At 49.0% G+C, this 21,509-nt stretch overlaps 10 protein-coding genes across 10 annotated transcripts; 4 read left to right on the top strand and 6 right to left on the bottom strand.

Moving 5' to 3' along the window:
* Positions 1-146: 146 nt before the first annotated feature.
* Positions 147-2,996, bottom strand: cwh41 (mannosyl-oligosaccharide glucosidase; the record flags this gene model as incomplete). Its single annotated transcript, XM_043304790.1, has 7 exons — positions 147-395; positions 454-1,363; positions 1,444-1,822; positions 1,888-1,933; positions 1,980-2,137; positions 2,199-2,675; positions 2,747-2,996. 7 exons carry the CDS (start codon positions 2,994-2,996, stop codon positions 147-149), a joined length of 2,469 nt encoding a protein of 822 aa, XP_043160725.1.
* A 289-nt stretch (positions 2,997-3,285) lies between these two features.
* Positions 3,286-4,596, bottom strand: Asppvi_008926 (NAD(P)/FAD-dependent oxidoreductase; the record flags this gene model as incomplete). The annotated part of the gene is made up of 2 exons (XM_043304791.1): positions 3,286-4,478; positions 4,557-4,596. 2 exons carry the CDS (start codon positions 4,594-4,596, stop codon positions 3,286-3,288), a joined length of 1,233 nt encoding a protein of 410 aa, XP_043160726.1.
* Positions 4,597-6,836: 2,240 nt separating this feature from the next.
* On the bottom strand, positions 6,837-7,619 carry Asppvi_008927 (SNUT3/LISCH7 family protein; the record flags this gene model as incomplete). The annotated part of the gene is made up of 2 exons (XM_043304792.1): positions 6,837-7,216; positions 7,271-7,619. 2 exons carry the CDS (start codon positions 7,617-7,619, stop codon positions 6,837-6,839), a joined length of 729 nt encoding a protein of 242 aa, XP_043160727.1.
* Positions 7,620-8,940: 1,321 nt separating this feature from the next.
* Asppvi_008928 (Elongator subunit IKI1) lies at positions 8,941-10,175 on the top strand (the record flags this gene model as incomplete). The annotated part of the gene is made up of 3 exons (XM_043304793.1): positions 8,941-9,099; positions 9,227-9,380; positions 9,445-10,175. The coding sequence occupies 3 exons, from the start codon at positions 8,941-8,943 to the stop codon at positions 10,173-10,175; spliced, it is 1,044 nt and encodes a 347-aa protein (XP_043160728.1).
* Positions 10,176-10,458: 283 nt separating this feature from the next.
* On the bottom strand, positions 10,459-11,341 carry Asppvi_008929 (SNAP receptor SEC22; the record flags this gene model as incomplete). The annotated part of the gene is made up of 5 exons (XM_043304794.1): positions 10,459-10,521; positions 10,582-10,987; positions 11,043-11,152; positions 11,215-11,249; positions 11,308-11,341. The coding sequence occupies 5 exons, from the start codon at positions 11,339-11,341 to the stop codon at positions 10,459-10,461; spliced, it is 648 nt and encodes a 215-aa protein (XP_043160729.1).
* Positions 11,342-11,448: 107 nt separating this feature from the next.
* Asppvi_008930 (uncharacterized protein) lies at positions 11,449-13,167 on the top strand (the record flags this gene model as incomplete). The annotated part of the gene is made up of 4 exons (XM_043304795.1): positions 11,449-11,504; positions 11,618-11,795; positions 11,873-12,355; positions 12,430-13,167. 4 exons carry the CDS (start codon positions 11,449-11,451, stop codon positions 13,165-13,167), a joined length of 1,455 nt encoding a protein of 484 aa, XP_043160730.1.
* A 212-nt stretch (positions 13,168-13,379) lies between these two features.
* Asppvi_008931 (short chain dehydrogenase/reductase family protein) lies at positions 13,380-14,755 on the bottom strand (the record flags this gene model as incomplete). The annotated part of the gene is made up of 5 exons (XM_043304796.1): positions 13,380-13,928; positions 13,988-14,058; positions 14,111-14,278; positions 14,334-14,419; positions 14,475-14,755. 5 exons carry the CDS (start codon positions 14,753-14,755, stop codon positions 13,380-13,382), a joined length of 1,155 nt encoding a protein of 384 aa, XP_043160731.1.
* Positions 14,756-15,124: 369 nt separating this feature from the next.
* Asppvi_008932 (CLPTM1 family protein) lies at positions 15,125-17,223 on the top strand (the record flags this gene model as incomplete). Its single annotated transcript, XM_043304797.1, has 4 exons — positions 15,125-15,169; positions 15,234-16,298; positions 16,357-16,842; positions 16,894-17,223. 4 exons carry the CDS (start codon positions 15,125-15,127, stop codon positions 17,221-17,223), a joined length of 1,926 nt encoding a protein of 641 aa, XP_043160732.1.
* Positions 17,224-17,829: 606 nt separating this feature from the next.
* Positions 17,830-20,216, top strand: Asppvi_008933 (Mis6 domain protein; the record flags this gene model as incomplete). Its single annotated transcript, XM_043304798.1, has 4 exons — positions 17,830-17,851; positions 17,905-17,967; positions 18,037-19,064; positions 19,119-20,216. 4 exons carry the CDS (start codon positions 17,830-17,832, stop codon positions 20,214-20,216), a joined length of 2,211 nt encoding a protein of 736 aa, XP_043160733.1.
* Positions 20,217-20,499: 283 nt separating this feature from the next.
* Positions 20,500-21,394, bottom strand: Asppvi_008934 (post-initiation translation factor DPC29; the record flags this gene model as incomplete). Its single annotated transcript, XM_043304799.1, has 2 exons — positions 20,500-21,125; positions 21,181-21,394. 2 exons carry the CDS (start codon positions 21,392-21,394, stop codon positions 20,500-20,502), a joined length of 840 nt encoding a protein of 279 aa, XP_043160734.1.
* Between the last annotated feature and the right edge of the window lie 115 nt (positions 21,395-21,509).

Consider the following 21,509-nt stretch of genomic DNA (forward strand, 5'->3'; position numbering starts at 1 on the left):
TCATTATCGACGCCGGTGAGTTTTTTGACTGCATCATATCTACGATTTTTTGCACATGGAGTTGGGCGCTGGGAGGCAAATGTTAGTGTACAGGTGTTTCGATTCCCTCTAGTATATCAATAATTCAAGGGTCTTCTTTGATAATTCTACAACTCGTCATGGCCTCTCTGCTTGTTGGCAGGCAGGTCAGGCATTGACATGATCTTCACTACCATGCTGGTCCACCCTGTGAAGTGTTGCGTCCGCTGCCCCTTTCCGGTTTCAGGGTTGTACTGTTCCCAGGCAAATCCCGTCTCCTTCCATTGTCTGAAGACGTTTTCGACCAAGTTTTTCCGCAAGCTCGAGTACATCTCGCGGGCCTGTTCTTGATGAGGACCAGACGTTGTTGCAATGTCCTAGTTGGCACAGTCAGTCTATCTGTACGAACCGATATTTCAATGATGCTCTACTCACATAAAGATTCTTGACCACTAAATAGTTGATGGGCATCCAGATCGGGCTCCTCCAGTAGTTCTCGGCAGTACCGTAGAACTCGTCTTTCTTGCTCAGGCTGCGGATACCGTAGTCACTCCAAAGCTCTTCTGGATCACTGATTAAATCCAGAACAGCCTTGAGTCGAGGACTATCAGTGCCCAGCATGCCTGTCAAGAACGGGAAGAGGGAGACATAGCCCTTGTGACAAACGTGGACACTTTCCTCGAATTCGTCGATGGTGGCATCGCAGTACGCCTGTGCCTCATCATCCCAATGAAGATCGTCGATGTTACGCTCGATCGCCGTTTCGTACCCTCTAAATTCTTCCACATCCTCGGTCTCGCCGACAAACTCAGCGATACGTCGCATGGCACGAGTCATCATTCCCATCCAGCTAATCAAATCGACATGCAGCTCGCCTGGATGGGGAGGCTGTGGGCGAGGATAATCATCAAGTCCCGACGTGAGAATATGCTGGACGGACCTTCCTCGCCAGCGGTATGCTTCTTTCGTGGAAAATGCTTCCCGATCGTACGACTTGATGTCTCCTTTTTGGGTAGTCCTGTACCAAAAGTAATGCCGCTTGAGCAGCGGATAGATCGATCGGATGAATGCCTCGCCTATTTCCGGTTTCTGTAGATAGGTCATACGCAGACCGTCCAGCGCGCCCTGGTCGCCCAATTCTTGAGAAGAGGCGCTCTTGCTAGCCTCCAACTTATCCAGAAAAGCCTCCAATACCATGAACAGAGTCGGCGGGTTGGCATAATGAGGATACTGTACCGTAAATTCTGGTGGCACCTTGCTACGGGCCTCGGCACCAAGGATTTGCTCTCGAGCGATCCAGCCATCCTCATCCATCAGATTCAGCCAGCTCTTCACAATTTCGAGCCTTTCTCTGAGTTAGTAGGCCAATTCATCAAACGGATATTGGAGAATAGGGGAATAGGCCAGGTAAATCGAGGAACATACGCAAGGTCAGTGTCCCAGTCAATCACAGGTATCAGGTGGAATCCCTCATCCCATAGAAATCCTCTGGGGAAGAAGGGTCGAGACGGGACACAAGTGAAGAGGTCCTTGGGCCCTTCAAGAACAGGTTGAGCTCGCGCCCTCGCCTCGGCCGTCTCCTCCCAGAAACCTTCGTTTTCTTCATCGTACTCTGGTGCTGCAGAGCGGTCAACAACATCATCTCCATGGAAAAAGCCAATGCCGCCAATAAGATTCGACAGCATTGCCTTGGAGAACTCAGAGTACTCCGCAGTCTTGAAGGGAGACTGCGGTGGAAGGATTTTGTCGAAGCGTTCAGAGAATGATTGGGATGCGCTGGAGATCTCTTCGGTGAGCTTGTCGGCTACATCACTTTGATTAACATTTCCGTTCGATCGGCCGGCGAGGCCAAGAGAAGGCGGAGCTTACACGTCACGGGGTCTGGAGAAGACCCAGAATTGAACAGGATATCGAACTGGATAGTGTAAGCCACGTACCGACGAGTAAATGGTAAACAATACCTCAAAAGCACCCTTGAACACCTTCTGAACGAGATGAATGTTCCCGTCGCCAGGCGCGTTCTTGATCGTAAAAACTTGTGCTGGTGGCGGAGGATTCTCCTGGCCAAATCTCTCTATAACCTCATTGACTTCGGACTTCATCTGCGCGAAAAGAATGGCTGTACATACGTCAGCGCCGATCTGGTATGAGAGAGCGATTCCTCGGGATGCTGAGCCTACCCTTCACCTGCCAGAGGTTCTCAGGTGCAATGGTAGAGCTGGAAACCAGAGTGCGATCCAGCGGCTTGTCCTCATAGGACGGGTGCCCATGTTCAGGATGCTTATTGGTTCCAGGGCCAGCAGTCACATCAATGGAGAAGTCCCCAAGATCGGTTGTGTATCCTGTCAATTTCACGTCCCCCTCATACCCGAGAGGACCAGATTCCGTCGCAACACCCAGGTTACCCAGCCCCTCCAAAGTAGCATAGAAGACGATTGATGTAGGCTGGTCGGGGAAACCATCTTCGCGCGGGACACCTCTCACTCTGGCAGCCCAGCTGCCGCCATGTTGTCCACCAGGGACCTTAATGAAGTCGATTGTCAAGTCCAAAGAGTTTCCGGTGTCATGGATTGTCTGCCGGCCGCCTTTCCTGATATCGTACTCGTCCCAGCCATAGCCAGCCATACCTTCATTCTGCTCGCAAGTATGTCTAAAGTCTTCGAATAGCGGTCAGTATTCAATGCGATGCAATCGCCCTCTAAATACACTAATCAAGCTGCAAACATACTGGCTTGCGAGGTGGCATAATTGTCCACCTTCGCCCACATCAACCCGGCCGACAGACTATTTGCGATGCGCGGCCGGACACCAAAATAGAGATTGGACTTGTAGGGACCCCATAATAACGAGTCATTGTTGGCCTTCGATGTCTCTGTGGTCAGGACAGATAAATCGTCTGCGGCGGAGGCTTGACCAGCGGAGACCACGACATTATAGAGAAAGGGCGCGAAAATGAAATGTAAATTCGGGAAATGCATATCTAAGAATGCATCGGAGAAAAAGTAGAAACCTCAGGATTCGGCATGAAATTATGACATGGAGACCTTGCAATTGGAATGGTCCTCAACCCTACCTATGATCTGTCCTAAAGCGGAGAGCTTCTGGCTTCCGCTCCACGTGGCCCAAGCTCCTATACCAAGTCCCAACTGTCCGTCTTCTCCTCCGCATCTCCTTGAGCAACCTAAGATTGAGCCAGATGATGAGGCACAAATTATTTCCAGACATGGCTACAATAAAAGTGGCATGATTCTAGTCTATATAGAGCTTTCAAAGAAAGTTCCTCGGATCTAGAGACCCGATCTTGGCGCTCTTTGCATCGCCATCAAAAACAAATTCGCTGATAAGCTTTCCGGTCCCGGGTGCGTTTTGGATACCCCAGCAGGTGTGTCCAGCGGCAAGGTAGAGCCCTTTGGTGCCAGTGTGGCCGATCAAGGGACCACCTCGTACGGCAGTGACGTTGGGCAAGTAGCAAGCTTGCCGTGCGCAAACCTGTCCGTCCCGAAGCTGATCGGATATGCTTCCCACCTGGTCGATAATGTCCTGGCACCGTGTCTGGTCCACTTCAACATCTGCTGTAGTCTTTGGAAGCGGGACAACCTGGTCACCCTCGCCACAAGCATATACCGTCTCGTCGGGGCGAGCGTAGATCTCAGGGGACACGACTGTGGGGCGTGAGGGTTTCGATGGATTGAAGTTGGCGGGTATTTCAATGTTCGTAAATAGAGTATGAGCGCTCACCGGCTTGGTTGGTCGGATGACAACACTGTGAGCGCGCATTGCCGATATGGGAGCATCCGGCATGACAGTTCGTGTCCAGGGACCAGCGGCAATAATGACGTCCGTCGCCGAAATTGTGCGCGACTCTCCGGACTCCTTATCATCGTATGTAACTGACTCCACAGCATCACCTGCGTAGCCAATGCTTGTCACTGATCCCAACTTGATCTCTGCGCCTTTCTCCTCGGCAAGTTTTGCGATTGATGTGGTGAACAGGTAAGGGTGGACTTGGGCGGTTTCGCCAGGGTCACTCATGCTCTCATAGCCTCTGATCAGTTGGGGGTCAATCCAATCGAGGTCATGCGGAAATTTGGCTTTCCTTAGTCTCGCAATAGCAGCTTCACTCCGCTTTTGAAGGGATAACGAGCTTCCCGTGTCCTTCTCGCCGGCATCCTTCTTTCCATTAAGTGGACGGCCTCTCACAACAATCTGTCCACAGCCAACTTCTCTATAACCCCATCTCTCTTTACCGTTGTGTTCCTCTGCCAGATCCGCATGCAGCTTGTAGCTCAGAGGAACAATACTGCTTGGGTATGCCCATAGCGCCAGAAGTCCCCCAGCTTTGCCTGATGCTCCTCCCGCAATTTCTGTCGCCTCGATCAGAGTCACTTTATGGCGCGATGGATCATATGATGGGTGTCTTGTCAGATAATATGCCGAACAGCATCCAATGATACCACCGCCTTTGGGACCATCTTATCAGCTCTGCGCACCTCAAAATGTGTGCGGGGTAGTTCCGATTGGAAGTAGACCATACATACCGACGATAACAATTTCACGACGCTCACTCGAAGCTGACATCTTATGTTGCAGGAACAATCTGGGTTGCAGAAACCTTATGGACACCACACTTATGGAAGTTGTTGGAATGCGCTATTAGATGCTCTAGATGGGAGGTGTGGGAAAGATAAAAAGCGGCCATCGAACTATTTTTCTGCGGAAACAGGGCGACTTTGCTTTTCCAGATTCAGCCCAAAAGTGCTGCTGCTTTTCGCTCACTGAGTAAGATGGATCATGGTCAAGGCCGAAAGTGTCCCTGTTCATTCCATAGGTACGTCATAGTTGGATTGATTACTCACACTGAGCACCAACTTGACAGCCAAATATAAGTAGTTAAGCCAAGCCTAGCTATATCCATGCACACTTTTTTTTTTTAGAGGACGCTTTTTTCCCACTGTTTTAAAGAGGAAAAAGGGGTGTATGACTTTCTTTTTAACCTTGGTAGAGATACCCCAGACTCGCAAATTATCCACAGGCGGGTAAGATATAGACACCGCTAGTACAGGCCAGACACAATGTGACAAGAGAGTTAACTGGTCACGCACATAATGGTGTACTGTACTCCGTACAGTTCCAACTTCCAAATATTTCATATTATTAGCAATTGAAATCGCAAATGTGGACAAAGAGCATTGCTTCGATGTTTGTAAACTTGCTGAGGCTGAAGCGACTGCACGTCCTGAGGTCTCTCGAAGGGATGGCCGTTTATGCTGCAGTACTGCATTTCTCTTTGCTGCATTGAATGCCAGGATGTCGATTGCAGTACAATCGATCCATGCGTTGATGATCAGTGACGACATGCGCTTGCCCTGTTCCACTTTACGTTGAGATATATGCCGTGCCCTTCTTCACTTTCCGAGCGGCTAGCACTTTGAGCAGGATTATGTCTGGCGACAATAGCACTGTAGTCGAACTGAGGTCGTCAACTGATGGTTGCAGGACTATGCTAAACGTGCCAATTGATACTTGAGAGTCACTAATTGAGCAAGCGCACAAACCAGCCTTTACTAGTTATCCGTTGGACGCTCACAACCTTTCAGCTGAACGACTCGGCTCGGTAAAAACCTAGCAGTGCGAAAGTTCCGCGGAATAAGAGATACCTGAAAGACGTCGCAGATTCTGATGAAAACATGCAGCGAAGACAGATGCCTGCAGTCCGCCTTCGACAGTGCGTCCGAATGTTGCTATTGGTACGCAAGAATCTCCATCACTGCCAGATGTTCACTATTAGTGTTGGTCGGCCTTGGTGCTTTGTGCATGCCCGAGGTGGGCGTCGTCACCAGCTCCTGAGCGTCTGGTCAGGTAGACCGTCCTCTGAGAACGGTATATGCGAGGGTTCTAAAGAGACGTGTTATGGGATCAGGCCCGCCAGTATTACACCAACTCGGGCATTCTAGACCTAGGACTAAATTCAATAAGCCGATGCGTGCCCCAATGGAAGCAATGGAGCTACTTGTTAAAGCCTGAGCATTCTAAATACAACCTTTTTCTGCATATAACGTAGGGCGATTCACCGCGCAATGATTCTTGACCACTGCCGGTGCTATATCAGCGAGTGTTGAGCAAATGCGTTAACTACCGTTCTCGAGCACTGGTCGAACGAGGTCACTGGTAGTACATTGCGGGTTGCAAGCCCCATTGAAGGGTACCAGGGCAGCCCAAGGAAAAAGTGACTTTGTCTAATTGGACAAGCTGGAAATGGAGTAGCGAAAGGTGCCTGGGATCCCTCCAAGCAGTGATCCTAGTCTGTTGAGCAGCATGGTGAACCCCGGTATTAGCTTTTCCTTCTGCAGCCCCCTATTGTCAGGTCCAGAGCATCTCATCATGGGATAGGGAGTGGTGTCGTGCAAAATCTATGAATCTAGTCTATGGCTATAAGGTACATATGTCACTCGAGTCAGGTACCTTGTCGCAGCAGCTGGCATACAAAGTACTCTGACTTGAAAGCAGATAAGAGGAAGAATTCTTAGTTTGCTCTCATGGCCAGAAAGCTATTGGTATTGTACTGAGGGTTTGGTAAGCATGACTTAGCTGCTAGCACTTATCTGGTTTGAATGAATATGAACACTCCAAATATCCCGCCCAGACATAAGACACACAAAAGAGCATGCCATAACAAAGCCTACTCCGGAAAATGCGCATAATGGATGACAAATAGAAATGAAGAAACTGCCCGGATGAAGAAGATGAGGAGAAGGAGTCGATGGAAATAGAAAGTTCTCAGCGATCGTTGCATCACAAAGTTGCAGTGTCGTTTCGCATTAAGGACTGAGGGGCCTGTTGAATCCGCCTACACGGTTCATGTACTGTCTGTACACAGTCTTCTTCTCTTTCCGCACACCGTAGACGTTGTTTCCAGGCACTTTGGTATTCTTCGTGCTCCTGAACCTTGTAAAACCCAGGCTCTTGCGCATCAGCGCCTCCATTTCATCTTCTTCGACCGGTACTGCGGGGTCCAACTCCATCTCGTCCTTGTCTCGTCGTGACGGTGAATGTGGGACGCCATTGCCATACGGACGGTTATCTTTGCGATCGTCTCTGCGATCTCCCTTGGGCCCTCGAGGGGGTGGCGTTCTAGTCCTGTCCCTATTCCCATTCCGAGTAGGTGAGCGGGAGCGGTCGCGGTATCTGTCTCGATATCCTTGAAAACCGTTAGGTATGGGTAGCTCGAATTCATTAGTAGGACACAGCATACCTCGTCTATCGTAATGTCTTTCTCTGGTCGCGCTTATATCTCCGTCCCTTGCTCCCCGACCATCTCTATCCCGATCTGTCCTATCGCGATCGCGGTCACGGTCACGATCACGCCGATCTCGAGACCTGCTCCTTTCTCTGCGCCTTTCAACCCGATCTCTTGAGCGTGAACGATATCTTCTGTCATCGCGGAGCCCCTCACGCCGCCGATCATCTTTCTGATGTGCGTCACGCCGAGGGCTTCTGCCAATATCTGAGTCCGGCTCAGGAGAACGCGTTTTCCGTTCGTCTAGATCCCACATTGTCGAGCTATCGACTCGTCTTGCTCTTTTCGTGGGGGGCTCTGCCATTTTTTGATTCTGCGCTGTTGCGGAGATCGTGATCGTAATGGTCGATAAGGGAGGAGTGCTTCTTTCGGCGCTCGAGAGTAAGGAGATATTCGGCGACTGGTGAGGGTATTAATATAGAAACAACTGGAGATTCATGGCTTGTCTAAAAAAGGGGTATCAATTCATCGAAAAATGGGGTTTGCCGTGTTCTTTTGCTCAAACAACCTTTGGTGCAGTTGAAACGGAGAACGTGAAGTTAATACGGTTGCCGATTTCTACCTAATGCGCCACTAAGCCATTTCAAGCCGTCGACTTTCAACAATCTTTTACAACCTTCAGTCACATACATTTTCTCGTCATCTTCAATACCAACCTACAAAAAAGATGAGGACAGGGATACTGAAGGGGTCAGTGTCTTCCAACACGGAATCAGCCAGCTTTCACCTACGCTACTGATTTCTTCCGGTTTTACGAGCAGTAACTCCTTTTTGCGGTTCTATTTTCGACATATTGACTCCTTGCTCAAAAATAGCATATTCATGGGATTGCCAACTGATTACCATTATTAAGGTATTTTATATGTCATCCGACCAGACACAGCAGAAAAACAACGACATAACTAGGTGGATACGGTGGGCTTCAATCCTTTGGTGGATATCTCAGACCAGTGCTGAATCCGAAATTCCAGCGCTAAGGCACACTTTCATGGGATAAGAATAGCTCCATAGCCTGGTTTGTTTAGAAGCGAGACTATGTCCTCCATTAATTTGATAATACTGGTCGCGGAAGCTCAGAGAGACATCGATGGCCCACGTACATCTCCTAATACCTAAGGTCTCACATACCGGTGCAATATAGCAAATATTGCTTGAGTGATAAGGAGCGAAAGTCTTGGAGCCCCGCGGGCTGAATAAGAGATGTATGAGAATGCCATACCTGTAGTGAGGTAGCCTTCCGGAAATCTCAACAAAGTATTCAAAAAGTAGCTTTCAGGAATTCTTGCTTCTTAATCAGCAAATTCCCGAGGTTCAGCATGGCTTATTGTTTCGTTGAGACTAAAAAACCTTCATTCTTCTGCACTTTTACCTGACCACAAGATGAAGGGCTGACTCGCTTTAGTGCCTCAGGCAGTCAGATGCCCAGTAATCTGCCAATTGATGCAGCCTGACGGCCCGTCCCGCTGAGCCTCAGTCTAACTGCGAAAGGTAGTAGTCGCAAAGAACTGCCCAAGAATATTCTGGTGTGGATGATTCAATAATTTCTCCGATCCCTCGAAACAAATCCCGCAACGCGAAACTTTTCATCGTCGACAAAGGCACGCACGACGTTTGTAGCCTACAAAATGGCTCCTTCAAATTTATCTCATCGACAGACACATAATCTACTTCTAATCTCGAAACTTCTGAGCCTCAGAGACACAGCTTCCCCACTCACATTGTTGTTGGACTCTCTAGAACAACCAGCAACGCCATTGATTCACGAGTATATTCGACGTGCAAGGGTGAGTAATTTATCCAATGAGCAAAAAGCTGCATTTTGATCATTTATTCTGGCTATGATCATTGCTATTAATAGCATAACCTAGCCATTTTCAAGCTAATTCATTGTGCTAACGGCCCCTGGGGAAGCTTTCAAAAGTTCACGTGACGCTCATAGCTTTCGAGACATTGAGGTCTTTCGAAGGTGTCGATGCATTCATCTCAGCTCGGAAGAAGCATCCCTCGGAAATTGTCAGGGAAGTAAGCGCTGCTTACCAGCCTGCTTCTAACGTTTCTTCGCGCCGTAAGTGAAGCATCCGAACCGATTCCTTCGCGATTATGCTCACGTCTTTGCCCCCTGGTTATAGGTCGATTAATTCTCATTGATTCTATCAATCCACTCTTGCGCTCTAAAAAGACCGATTCGCAGTTTCATTTGCCGACGTTTCTCGGCTCATTCATCGCACCTCCCGGGTCATCTCCTGCCAAAGTTGAGACCTCACTTATCGTGACCTTCCACCAGGACGTCCCGAGCCACTTATGTGCAACACCCTACTCTCCATCTTCTTTTTCTGTTCTTAGTTACCTCGCAACGACCGTCATCAAGCTGCACTCTTTCTCACACATACTTGCGCAGAAAGCTGCCCGTGATCGCAGTCTGGCAGCGCCTGTCTTTGGACTCGAAGAAGAGCTGGATGGAGTCCTGCTCGGCCGACTGGATAAACCAACAGGAAACGATTCTGTAGAAGGTGTCGTGTTAGAAATGGAGCATCGGCGTAAGAGTGGACGTGGCGTTCTTGAGTGGTATGTCCTACCACCAGCAGCGCGCTATCCGTCCAATTACGCAAAGGAAATTGTGATTCTACTGGACGATCACCCGCTGTATCATCCACCGGTGGAGCCAGACGTTGGAATTGGGAGCGACGAACCAGAGTCGACTTTCGAGTTACGTCTCACCGAACGGCAGAGAAGGGAGAGAGAAGGAGTCGTGTTGCCTTACTTTGATGCGCAGCAAGGCGACGGCCCTGGGGAAGGCGGACGCATTCTCTACGACATGGGCGAAGAGGATGATTTTGATGAAGAAGAGGACGAATTATAACCTTTGATCCGGCTGCTCACAGCGCCTTCGCAAACCATCTACATGACTTCGTCTCATTCTTCATATGCAGACTCTCTTCTGGTTGCCGTCAGCAGTGAGTTACTTGCTTCTCTGTGTCTTGCAATAGCAAGTGTGAGGCTTTAGCTTGGAGATTATGAGTTTATCAAGCTGAGGAGGCCAAGTATAAGTGGCAGGATGTCCTGCATCCATGAGGAACCATTAACATACATTGAAGAGAGGGTGGGGGGTTTAGACACCCTAAGTGCTCGGAAGAGGAAAGGGATCAGAAGAACCGAAGCCAGATTAGGAAGAGCAGGAGGAAGCCAACACCCGCAAATGGCCCATACTATGATAAAGTCAGCAGGGCATTTCTGGGAATCTTCCTGGGGATGTGGAGACAACATACCTGCTTGATCAACAGCTCCCAGTTAATGCGAACTGCGGCTTTCTTATACCTCTTACTGTCCTCCCGCAAACGTCCCGATAGCTCGCCCATGCGTTCCAAACTATCACCTCTATACAGAAGGTCCTCGATATTCTTAGTCATTACCTTGGTCACATCACGAAGCTCGTCATTTAACCGGTCGAGATTTTGCGATGCCCGGCTATCCTGGTAAATCTTCTTGGTGCGTTGGATGAAAGTGTCGAACTCCACAAAAGCATATGGTCGCAGAGTCGGAGAATGATACTGTGACGGGGAGTATGTGGTGGTGAATTCCGTTGCTAGATCCTCGAGATAGGTGAAGGCAAGCTTCCGGGGGTACGAACGATCGCAAATACACAAAAAGCAGATGTCGTCTTTGATGAGATAGCTAAATTCGGAATAAGTAGGTTCCTATGGGTTCTGCATATGAAGACCGTGCGTACTGTAAATTATACTGGTTGGATTCAATACTGGCTTGTGGTGCAGAATTGCGGCTCAACCGGCGAAATATCATTTTGGCCTGAGATTTAATCTCGGAAAGCTCCGCTTCGGCCTGGATAAAGGTTCAGTTAGCTTCTGTCTTGTGAAGATTCAGTGAATGAGTCGCCAGCCTACCTGTTCATCATCCACCGACGCTGCTAGCATCAGGCCTTCCTCTTAACGTCAGTGACTGCTCACATTTCAACACTACATTGTGCTGTATCTTACCATCCAGCCTCGCAATCTGAGTCGATTTAACCATTATGAGAGCAACTGCGACCTTATCTACCGTCTAATTGTGCGCAAACCTTCAGAAGACAGCTGTCAGGACACAGAGACTCCGTGATCCCTTGGTGTTGTCCTCAACAAATGGCCCGCAAGCGCAAGGCGGTCGAGAGCGGCAGTACGGGGAAACAACCGAAGACGTAAGGGATGCCATCTAGAACACAGCAGACTGCGAAAGCTGTGATTATGGTTCCCTTGCGGCCCATGTCTGTTGCGTGTTTCCTAAGTGCAGATCTCTAACATGATGATTCAGATCCCGCTCGACTCGCTCTGCTGATGTAGCAGGCTTCGATGACGCTGGCGCGTCCGGCTCGGCAATGTCTACAAACACCAAACCAAAGCGAAATCCCCGAAGAACGGCAAAGGATCGGTGGGAGGAGGAAAAGTTGATGACCAGTACCACTTCGCGACTGATTGATATAGACCTTGTGGTATGTCGTGCTTGAGTGGATTATGTGCGCAGCTAAACAACGTGTATGGATAGCTGATTGAGCTTGTTCTGATTTAGAAACTGCTCGCGCGGCCCGAAGCATGGGACTGCCTTGAAGAAAGCGAGAAAGAGGAGATACTGAATCTTCTTCCTGAGAGTTTACACCCGAATCGCGAGTCCACGTCGGATGATCCGGAAGCGAAGATACCCCCTTTACCCGAATCTTTCCTGCGCTATTCAAACTTCTGGCGAGATAGTATTCGTCTGTTTCAGCTAGACCTCCAACATGGCCGTTATGACTCTGAATGGCAGCGCCAAGCTCATGAGGCTGTGCGCGAAAGGGAAAAGGGGAAATTTGACCGATTTAAAGAGGAGGAATTTGAAGAATTTTGGGGCCAAAAGCAGAAAATGGACAAAACTCTTGCCGCTGGACAGAGTTCCCAAGTGAAGTTGACTACGCTCATTGAGCATGGAGTCGTACGCGAAGGTGATGTCTGGAAGTATTCGCGAACCTTTGCTGGCAAAGGGCGAAATAAGGTCTTAGTCGAAAAGGAGGCAAAAGTAAGTGCTATGCCCCTTGCCCTCTTTTCTCGTTCGCCGAATACCCTTTTGAGCTAAACAATCCTCATGGCTAGATTCTGGAGATTAAAGGAAAGCGATTGACTTTTGCGATCCCTTCAGGCCAACGAGTCTTCCTGTCTGCCGTACAGACTCCAGTCCGGCAGCATTCTACCGCAAGTTCTCAACCCAAGGATGATGAGACTTCCAAACCTGAGATCCCAACGAACGGGACTGCAAAGGAAAATGAACAAGCTCAAGGGGATACCAATAGCATAAGAAAGTCCAGTCGCTCCAGAAAGCGGAAATCTGAGGTCGAGCACGGTAGTCGCAAAAAGCGTCAACAGGAATCTATATCTCCTGAGGACGACTCACAGAATTGTGAGCTAGATGACGACGTTGTCCTTGTAGCTGATCCCAAAAGCTTGGCAGTGGAGGTCACCTATCCTCGAGCAGAGGCAGATTCATTCTTACCTACAGGGACACCTGACGCTGTCTCAACTAACAACACAGAAGCAGAAAGCGTTGCCGCTTCAGCAACGGAAGTCCTTCAAGATAAAGTCGCTTCTTGCCTAGCGAAGGAGGAGGAGTCATCCTCAACCAATTTGGCCGGTGATTCGGATCAGACCTCGGAAATCATTGTAGAAAATATCGGGGGTCCAAACGCTCTCGCTCTGAAAATCTTGGAAGTGGATGGGCGTATCAAGGACGTTCCCAACGGGAATGCTTGGAAGGAATTTCGATCTTACCGGAACAACCAGGACATGGGAAGTTTATGGGAAGTCAGACAGGCTTGGTACCTTAGAGGGAAGTAAAATCTTCTCTTCAATGTATCTGGGAGAGATCTGTGCTGGCTACGAGTGGAAACGCGAGCATTGACGGCCATTTCCTCATAATCGTTTTCGGCCAGGTGGTCTCCTCAATCTTACGTGGAGCCCTTAAGAGCCTTTTTTTACCGAACGGAATAGCAGTTGGAGTCTCGATAAAAGCGTTTTAGCAAGATCTGAGAGAGCCCGCGATTTAAACGTCAAACTTTTTCATTGTGGTTTGGCCCCAGGACCATATTATCTTCCTTGGAAGGACCGGGGCCACCGTCGGCAGCGTAATCGACGGCGAAGCTTGCTTGGATGAAATCCTCCATTTCTTCGCTGACGGTTTTGAGCTTTTCTTTGACGCTTGCAACACCTTCTTGTCCCACTATGTGACGTGAAGGTGGGTTCTCATGACCACCGATGGCTGTGATAGCGTACACAGTCTCTTCAACCAGGACTTCCATATGTGCGGAACTTAGCGGTGGATACATGGAGAAAACTTTGGGGGTGGAAAAGGGCCCTTCTTCAGCAGAGCTGACTTGATTTGAATTTTGGGAACCGTTCTCCCGAGTCTGTTGGTGGGGCAGACGAGGAACCAGTCTGTTCAATATACCACGGAACAATGGGGCATGATTGACGGCAGGAGAGTACGCTGGAACTATTGGAGGCACACTGGTGATCAAATTTGTCAAGATACCAATTTCGATGCTGCATTGGAAGATTGTGAGCTTCAAGTTGAATGGAGCGATTTCGTACGCCAGGCTCTAAATAATGCGACTTCTTAGCTAGAATGTAAGGAATGCGCATTCTGCCAAAAACTTACGTCGCAAAATCCCTCCAGGGCCCAGCCAGCGGCGGAGTACATCCCAAGGCCGGGTGTACCGATGTGGGCAGCTACTCCAGATTAGAGTCGTATCGGAGCAATAGGGGCCAAGGAATATCATACTAATGCTAGAAAGAATCATGATATGACCGGATTTCTGCTTCCTCATGTGAGGCAGCGCTGCTTTGATGATGTTCAGAGGACCGAAGTAATTGGTTTCAAACTGGTCCTTGACCAAGTTCAAGGTTTGCTGAGAAGCTGCAAGCTCCTCTACTGTGCCGACAAGGGCTTCTGGCGTGTCAGCACACAAAACAGAACTCGGAAAACGGTAGAATAGATTTCTTACTCTGGCTACTACAGCAGAGTAGGATGTCTACCTTGCCGAATGCTGCGACTGCCTCGGCGACCAAGGCTTGACATTGCCCTATCATTCTACATGTTGAATGTGAGCTCTGATCAGCAAATTCAGAGTCAAAAACGTCCGCACCTGATATCTAAAGGGACTGTCTTGAAGCGTTGCACCCATCCTTCGTCGCGGTGACTCTCAACTTCAGCCAGAAAGTCCCCAAACTCCTCGCGACGGCACTCATCCCGGTCCAGGTACGTATGTGCCAGTCCAACTAACGCATAGTCTCCGTGCTTAAGAATCTGGCGGGTAACCGATATCCCAACGGGCGAGTCTCCTGCAGTGAGAATCCATACTCGCGGTTCGCAATGGGCAGGAAACTGTGGTCGAGAGTAATCGGGGGAGGGTTGATTGTCCGTCATTAGGTCGCAGCCGATAGTTCACGCGCCAGACACTCCCATCGCGGACGGACGGTCCTAGAAGCCGCGATTGGATAAGAGTGCTTCGAGCGTAGATCGCGTAATAATCTACCCCAATACAGCCAAGAAATATATGAGGTTAAGCAAAACAATATTGATTGCATAAAATGAAGTTCGGAGACGACATCATTGATCATCAACTCCGCCGAGCGAGAACGCTACTATAATGGCCTAAGGCCCGCCAAGGTGGACCGAGCTCGGTTCTCGACCGTCGGCTGTCCGTGTATTGGCTCTACCTTTCCTTTCCCCCCTCCCTCCTTTTTGGACAATCACTCTTTTTTGTCATCGTCAATCTCTAGTCAGCAGAGCACGATGCCAGAACAGAGACAGCGCAGGGAAGAGCAGGAGTCTGGCGGCGTACGTATTCATTTGTACCCGCCTGCAGGACTTGATAAGCTAACATGCACTCGTGTCCTTCTAGTCCGGCCTGAAGGGTGCTCTTCAGGGTCTCGCTATTTTTATGCTGACGCAGTTTCTCATCTCTCAATTTTTCGGAAACAAGTCACAGAATGCTGGATCCGGAGCGAAGCCTGGCGAATTGACCTCCTTCCAAGCTCGTCCGCCTCGCAGCGAAATCGCCGACTACAGTCCTATCCCCGATACCGTTGCTCCAATTTGGCCCCCAAACAGCGCCGTTGATATCAGCATCTACGTCTCGCCTTCCATTGTCCTCCCTTCTCTCAGCTCGCTTCCACCGGATTCTCTTGTATTAAGTGAGAAGAACTTCACGATCGGGAATTACAGTGACACCAGGGAAATCGCGACGACCATCGAGATTCCCAAGGAAGTCCAACGAAATGGAACGCTTTGGGCGCATTTCTATGTTGCGCTCACTGGACACCAACTCGACCCAACGGCTAAGGATTATAGCACAGATAGTGCTGTGCACTTCTTCCGCCCATTGAACCATTATCTTCCCAAGAAAAAGGTCAAGAAGCTCAAGAACTTGCTTGCCAGCTCGGACGATGCCGAGGAGGAGGAGGAAGACAACAGCATCCCGGATGTCTCTATTGCCTCATACTATCACCCCAACTTCACGGTATCGCTGATTCCTGATTCCGGAGTTCAAAAATACCGCCAAGTACACCCAGCAATTCGACATCACATGCAACTCGAGGCCACGGGCGCAAGAGATGCCTCTGGTCAGAATGGGTGGTACTATCCTATTGTATTCTTGAATACTTTCTGGCAACTCCGAAGCCATATGACCGAGCTCAACTCTACCGTGAAGACGATGCCTTTGCGGATCACTCTGAACAACCTGTCCAACTGGAAGTTTAACATGATGGCAAGTGTGGACGAGAATGCAAAGGCTAACGCCCGGCAAGCCGCATTTGGAGGCTCCGTGCCTGGGGGCGGCGATGGTTCTGAGTTTGAGATGGTCAAGGAAGTCCTCCTTAACACGAACATTTGGTTGCTTGGTACAACTGGTGTGGTTACCATTCTGCACATGATTTTTGAAACTTTGGCGTTCAAGAACGACATTGTAGGTTCCTCCTTTCGCTTGACCACATTATGCAGTCGATCTAATGGCTCTACTCTAGTCTCACTGGCGCAAGAAGAAGGACGTTGTTGGGACCTCAGTCCGCACTATTTTGGCTAACGTGTTCATGCAAACGATCATCTTCCTCTACTTGATGGATAACAGTGAAAACACCTCCTGGATGATCCTCGCCAGTCAAGGTTTCGGTATCTTACTGGAGGCGTGGAAGATCACCAAGACAGTGAATGTGCGTCTGCGTTCACCGCCAGCGGGGTCTTTCTATTCTTTCCTTCCTTATGTTGTGGTATTCGAGGATAAGCACAAGCTTTCGGAAACTGAGAAGAAGACCAAGGAGTATGATGAAATTGCATTCCGCTGGCTCTATATCATTGCCGTGCCTCTCCTCGGTGCATATGCAGCCTACAGCTTGATCTACAACACACACAAGTCGTGGTACTCCTACATTATTGAAACACTTGTCGGCAGCGTTTACGCATATGGCTTTTTGATGATGGTCCCCAGTCTCTATATCAACTACCGTCTGAAGGTTGGTGCCCCCTGGTTCATACCCTTGTAATGAAGCTAATATTGTCAACAGTCTGTTGCTCATATGCCTGGCAAGGCCTTGACGTACAAATTCCTCAACACCTTCATCGATGATCTGTTCGCATTTACCGTCAAGATGCCATGGCTCCATCGGCTTGCCACTCTCCGAGATGATGTGATTTTCTTCATCTGGCTCTACCAGAGCTATAAGTATAAGGTTGATTACAAGCGGGTCAATGAATTTGGACAAGGAGGCGACAGCGATGAGGAGGCAGAGGAGGCAGAGGAACCAGCAGCAGCCGAATCCGAGAAGAAGTTGGAAGGGGTGTCTGAAGCATCTGGAAAGGACAGTGGTGAGAAGTCAACACGGAAGAGGAAGTAAGAATGACTTTGGTTCAGAATGTCTTTCTTTTGCKTGATGCTGGAGGAAGCTATATACCGTAACTCCTGGATGAAACAGATATAATTTGCCATAAGCAAAATCTACGTTTTTCTTCATGAGTTCTAACCTTCGTCAAAAGTATCTTTTGATCCTTTAGACCCAATAACCATAGAATCCGCGTTAGTGAAGCGCCGTCCACCTATGTGGCCAAACAAATGAGACATAATTCTTGTTTCTCGACTCTCAGGACAACGATCTTAAAATCGGGAGCAGTAGGCCATCATATGGTTGATCGCCAGATTCGGTTTAAGCTCGCAGTTCCCGCGGCCGATGGGAATGCATGATTGAAGATACCAGTCCCCGACCGTTGCAATGACCTGCAAGTGAATCACACTGATTCCCAAATCCAACTGTTCTTTTTCTCGCAAGAAAACGATTTGTGTCGGCGCAAGGACATTCGCATAATATCGCATTGGCGCGCAGAGACGTCGACAGAACGCGAAGAAACCCCAACAAAACGTGAATCAGCGCGATACTGCCAACAAGAGAAAGAGAACGCGGCAGTATTTGAATTGAATCAAATCTTCATGTGAAATTCTACAATTGATGTCGTCCGATCTACAAAGCAGTATGTTATAGCCAGGTCCCTCAAATTGATGACCATCGCTAACAATTCGTCAGGCCCGTCTGGCATAGAGCCCAGGCCGAGTAGCCTGCCTGATGCACTGGAGCATCTAGAAGCAGGTCTGTTTGCCTGTTTTTATCGTACTTCAGTCGATTTTCGCGGGTCTCCTTGCTAATGCCTGATTGCAGTTGCTTATGTACCCTCGAAGAAGCGATACACTGATGCCGGTCAACTGGCCAAAACAATCGCTTCGAACGCTTATGAAAGCGGCATCGGCCCATCTGCACTTGAGCGATTGATCCACATTTTGACACGACACAATTACCTTGATCAAGGAACAATTACTACCTTGATAAAGAATCTGTATCCGATAGACAGGATCTCTTCCAAGGTTGTCACGCAGGTCGTGTGTTGCCTCGGTCCCAGCAAGAACAAGCCGAGTCCTGCTACACAGGCTTCCCTGCTGCGATGGCTCATCCTCGTCTACGAATTCTGCGAGGACAGGTCGCACCTCACTAAACTTTATGCAGTGCTGTTCAATCAGCTTGATATGATCAGTCTCCGCAAGCCGTTATGCCATTTACTTTCAATGATCACAAGGCGGAAGCACGTCAAGCCCTTTAGGATCCATGCTCTTATGGAACTGGTCAATACAGCCGGTGCGGAAGAAAAAGAACTCATCAGTTTGCTTAACGTCTTCAAAAATTATTATCCAGACATCATCGTGGGTGACCTCGGGGCTTTGAGACGGAGAGGCTTGGTCTTCAAGCATCCCGACCCCGAGTGGACTAGTCACGCAAGGCTTCTTCAAGACAGAAATCTGAAGCAAGTACAAGCGGCCCAGTCATCAACATTTCAAGTAGTTCATCGTGGAGCGGCGAAGAGAGGGAAAATGGAGGTGATAGTTCCTGTTCTCCAGACATCAAGAGTGTCATCCAACCGTACCTCTTTAGAAGAGCTGCGGAGCGTCGACCACTTAGTTGAAAGACTCGACCGGATTGAGCTCCCAAATCAGATTATATCCGCAATGGCAGACAACATAGCTCAGAAATATCTATCTCTGACTCAGCCGGAGTCTGCGAGGCTCCGGTTAGATGATTGGCTGAGCAGCTTTTTTGACGAACGGTTGGAGCATGCTCAAGATGAAGAACTAGGCACGTCAGAATCTCTAGGTTACATCTTGAGTCTCATCGTGAATTATGTGCGCTATACAAAGGTATGCCATCTTGGCCCCATGGATGTACACTGGCTGACTCGCTGTTTGTTGCAGGATATTCCTGCGTCAGTCCTTTCTTTTCTAAGACAATATCTTTCGTCTTGGAACGGCCGTGACAACAAAGAAGAGGTTCTCAGTCTTCTTGAGTACCTTCCCATTCAGGACTTCGATACTTTACGAGCCAACTTTCTGACTCCTTTAGAGGCTGCCATACTGGCCAGCGGACCATTCTCCATGACAGTCATTCTTGACTTTTACTCCTCACTTATTCGGCAATGGGGTGTGAAGCTGAGGACGTCACCTTCAGTCTCTGCAGAATCAAAACCATTGGGTCGCCTAATCACTCATGCGGAGCTACTGGCATTGTCAATACTAGAGAGTCTTTCGGTGCGACCGTCCAATACCGACGATATGGAACCTCACAAACCAGTCGCCCTATCTGTGCTCGAGTTCTACTGCGTTCTAGCCGACCTGTTTTCTTATGCGTCCGTGAATGGCCAGATCCGTCTTACTATTCCTCTAGCTCCGACAGTCTACACTCTCGTTTTCACGCCGATTCTCTCCAGCATCTCTATCATTAGCTCCGTTCTTGCCAGCTACAAAATGTCCTTCGAAACATCTTTGACTTCCGAAATTCTTCAAATACCAAATTCTACAGATTCGCTGTATCCGACTGAATTGGTGGGCCAATTCAACGGATACGTCATGGATGTCTGCAATCTGATTTGGCGAAATCGGGGGCTCAATGGCGACGATCCAAACGCCCTCGGCTGTCTCCTGCCAGCTGCTACGACGAGTGCACTCACGCAATACACTCGGGAATTGAACGAGGCATCCCGAGACAGGAAGCGCGAGGCTTCGTTTTTCTTCAACCTATCTTCCATTTTCTCTCTCAGTTATCATGTAGCCCTCTGCAACATGTCAGCTGGTTGCTTCGCTGGCATAGAGGAAGAAAACAACATAGCCGAGGGCAAGCCCAGATTGAGGAAACCCGTGACCCAGAAGGCACTGGGTGCACTTGAGAAAGACGGTGGCGTCAAGTTGACTTGGCAGGAGTACAGGGTGCGTATGCTTGACTGGCTAGACGCCACAGGAAGCCGTGGGATTGGGAACTTGATGCGCAGTACGATGAAAGCTTTACGCAAGGAATGATTTCTTATTGGCCGATGTTGAGAACACTTGGAAGCCTTAGTTGGGTTTCAGATATTTTGCAGAGGGATCGAATTTTGCTTTAATAATACCCTAGAGCGGTCGATCACCACCAAGGCGGCGCAGATTGACGATCCAGGATTTGATATTTATATGATATAGTAACTTTCCACTATTAGGAGGATCTGTTCTCGAACGTCATGGTAGTTTCTATGTCCATGGCTGCCAGGGTATTCGTGAGGCTCATTCGCTATATAAATATGAGAGGTCCCTGTGTTGATGGTCATCAGAATTGCGTAGAAGTGTTCAGATAAATATCTTGAACACTAGAATCCTCTCGAAGAGTACTCAGGATGTCCTCAATTTCCTTGACTTGCTCGTCCTCCTTCAACTCCACCATAGTGTCCTTGTTCGGATCCCAGATTATGTCAAGTTCCTTGATAACGAGTCCGGTCACTTTTGTGAGCGTTTCGCCCACACTCTTCGTTTCTGTTGGTTCTGTAAAGACCACAAGTCGGCCATCATCATCCGTCGCTACATCAATCGCTCCTGCCTCGATGACCTGCTCTAAATAATCATCCGTATTCACGCTGTCCTTCTTCTCAAATATGATCCTGCCCTTCTTCTCGAAAAGATATGTGGTCGGAGTAACAGTACCGCCGGCATCCTTAATAGCATACCGGAGGTCTTGTAATACGCGAGCTTTTTGATCGGTCTGGCACTCGATGACCGCCGCAACAGAATGGGGTAAGATGGCTTCAATCGTTACCGACTCAAGGGCCTCGCCGGTTACACTTATTCCCTGGCCTCTGGCAATAGCTGCTTCAATCACAGTCTTCGGTATACCGGCACGTTTTGCATTAGACAGGGCAAGAGTCAGTCTGGGGTTGAACTTGGGATCAGCACCCCACACTGCAAAACCATTAGCATGCATTGGCCATCGGCGAACTCGGTGTCAAACACGCACTCTGCGTAGCACTGCTAATTTCCTTTGCGATTGTCTGACGCTCTCTGCTTTTTGCCTTGTCATTCTTCGCCTTGTCATGCTTGATCTGTGACCATCGATTGTGACCGGCGAACAACAGGGCGCTGCTGGAGAAACTCCGACAGATCTCGCATACCGATTGCCTCGCCCGGCGACGTTGCTGCAATAACAATCTTTGACTCACTATCGACGCCATTGAGAACCAGACCGCGTCACTTTCTCTGCAAATGCAGGTTCATATAAACTTGCTGATCAGGAACGGCGCAAGTATACATGTGGAGTCGGACCGACATTCTTCCGGTGGTCGGCGA

This window comes from Aspergillus pseudoviridinutans, assembly GCF_018340605.1.
Source record: "Aspergillus pseudoviridinutans IFM 55266 DNA, scaffold_6, whole genome shotgun sequence".
In the NCBI taxonomy this organism is placed as follows: Eukaryota; Fungi; Ascomycota; class Eurotiomycetes; order Eurotiales; family Aspergillaceae; genus Aspergillus; species Aspergillus pseudoviridinutans.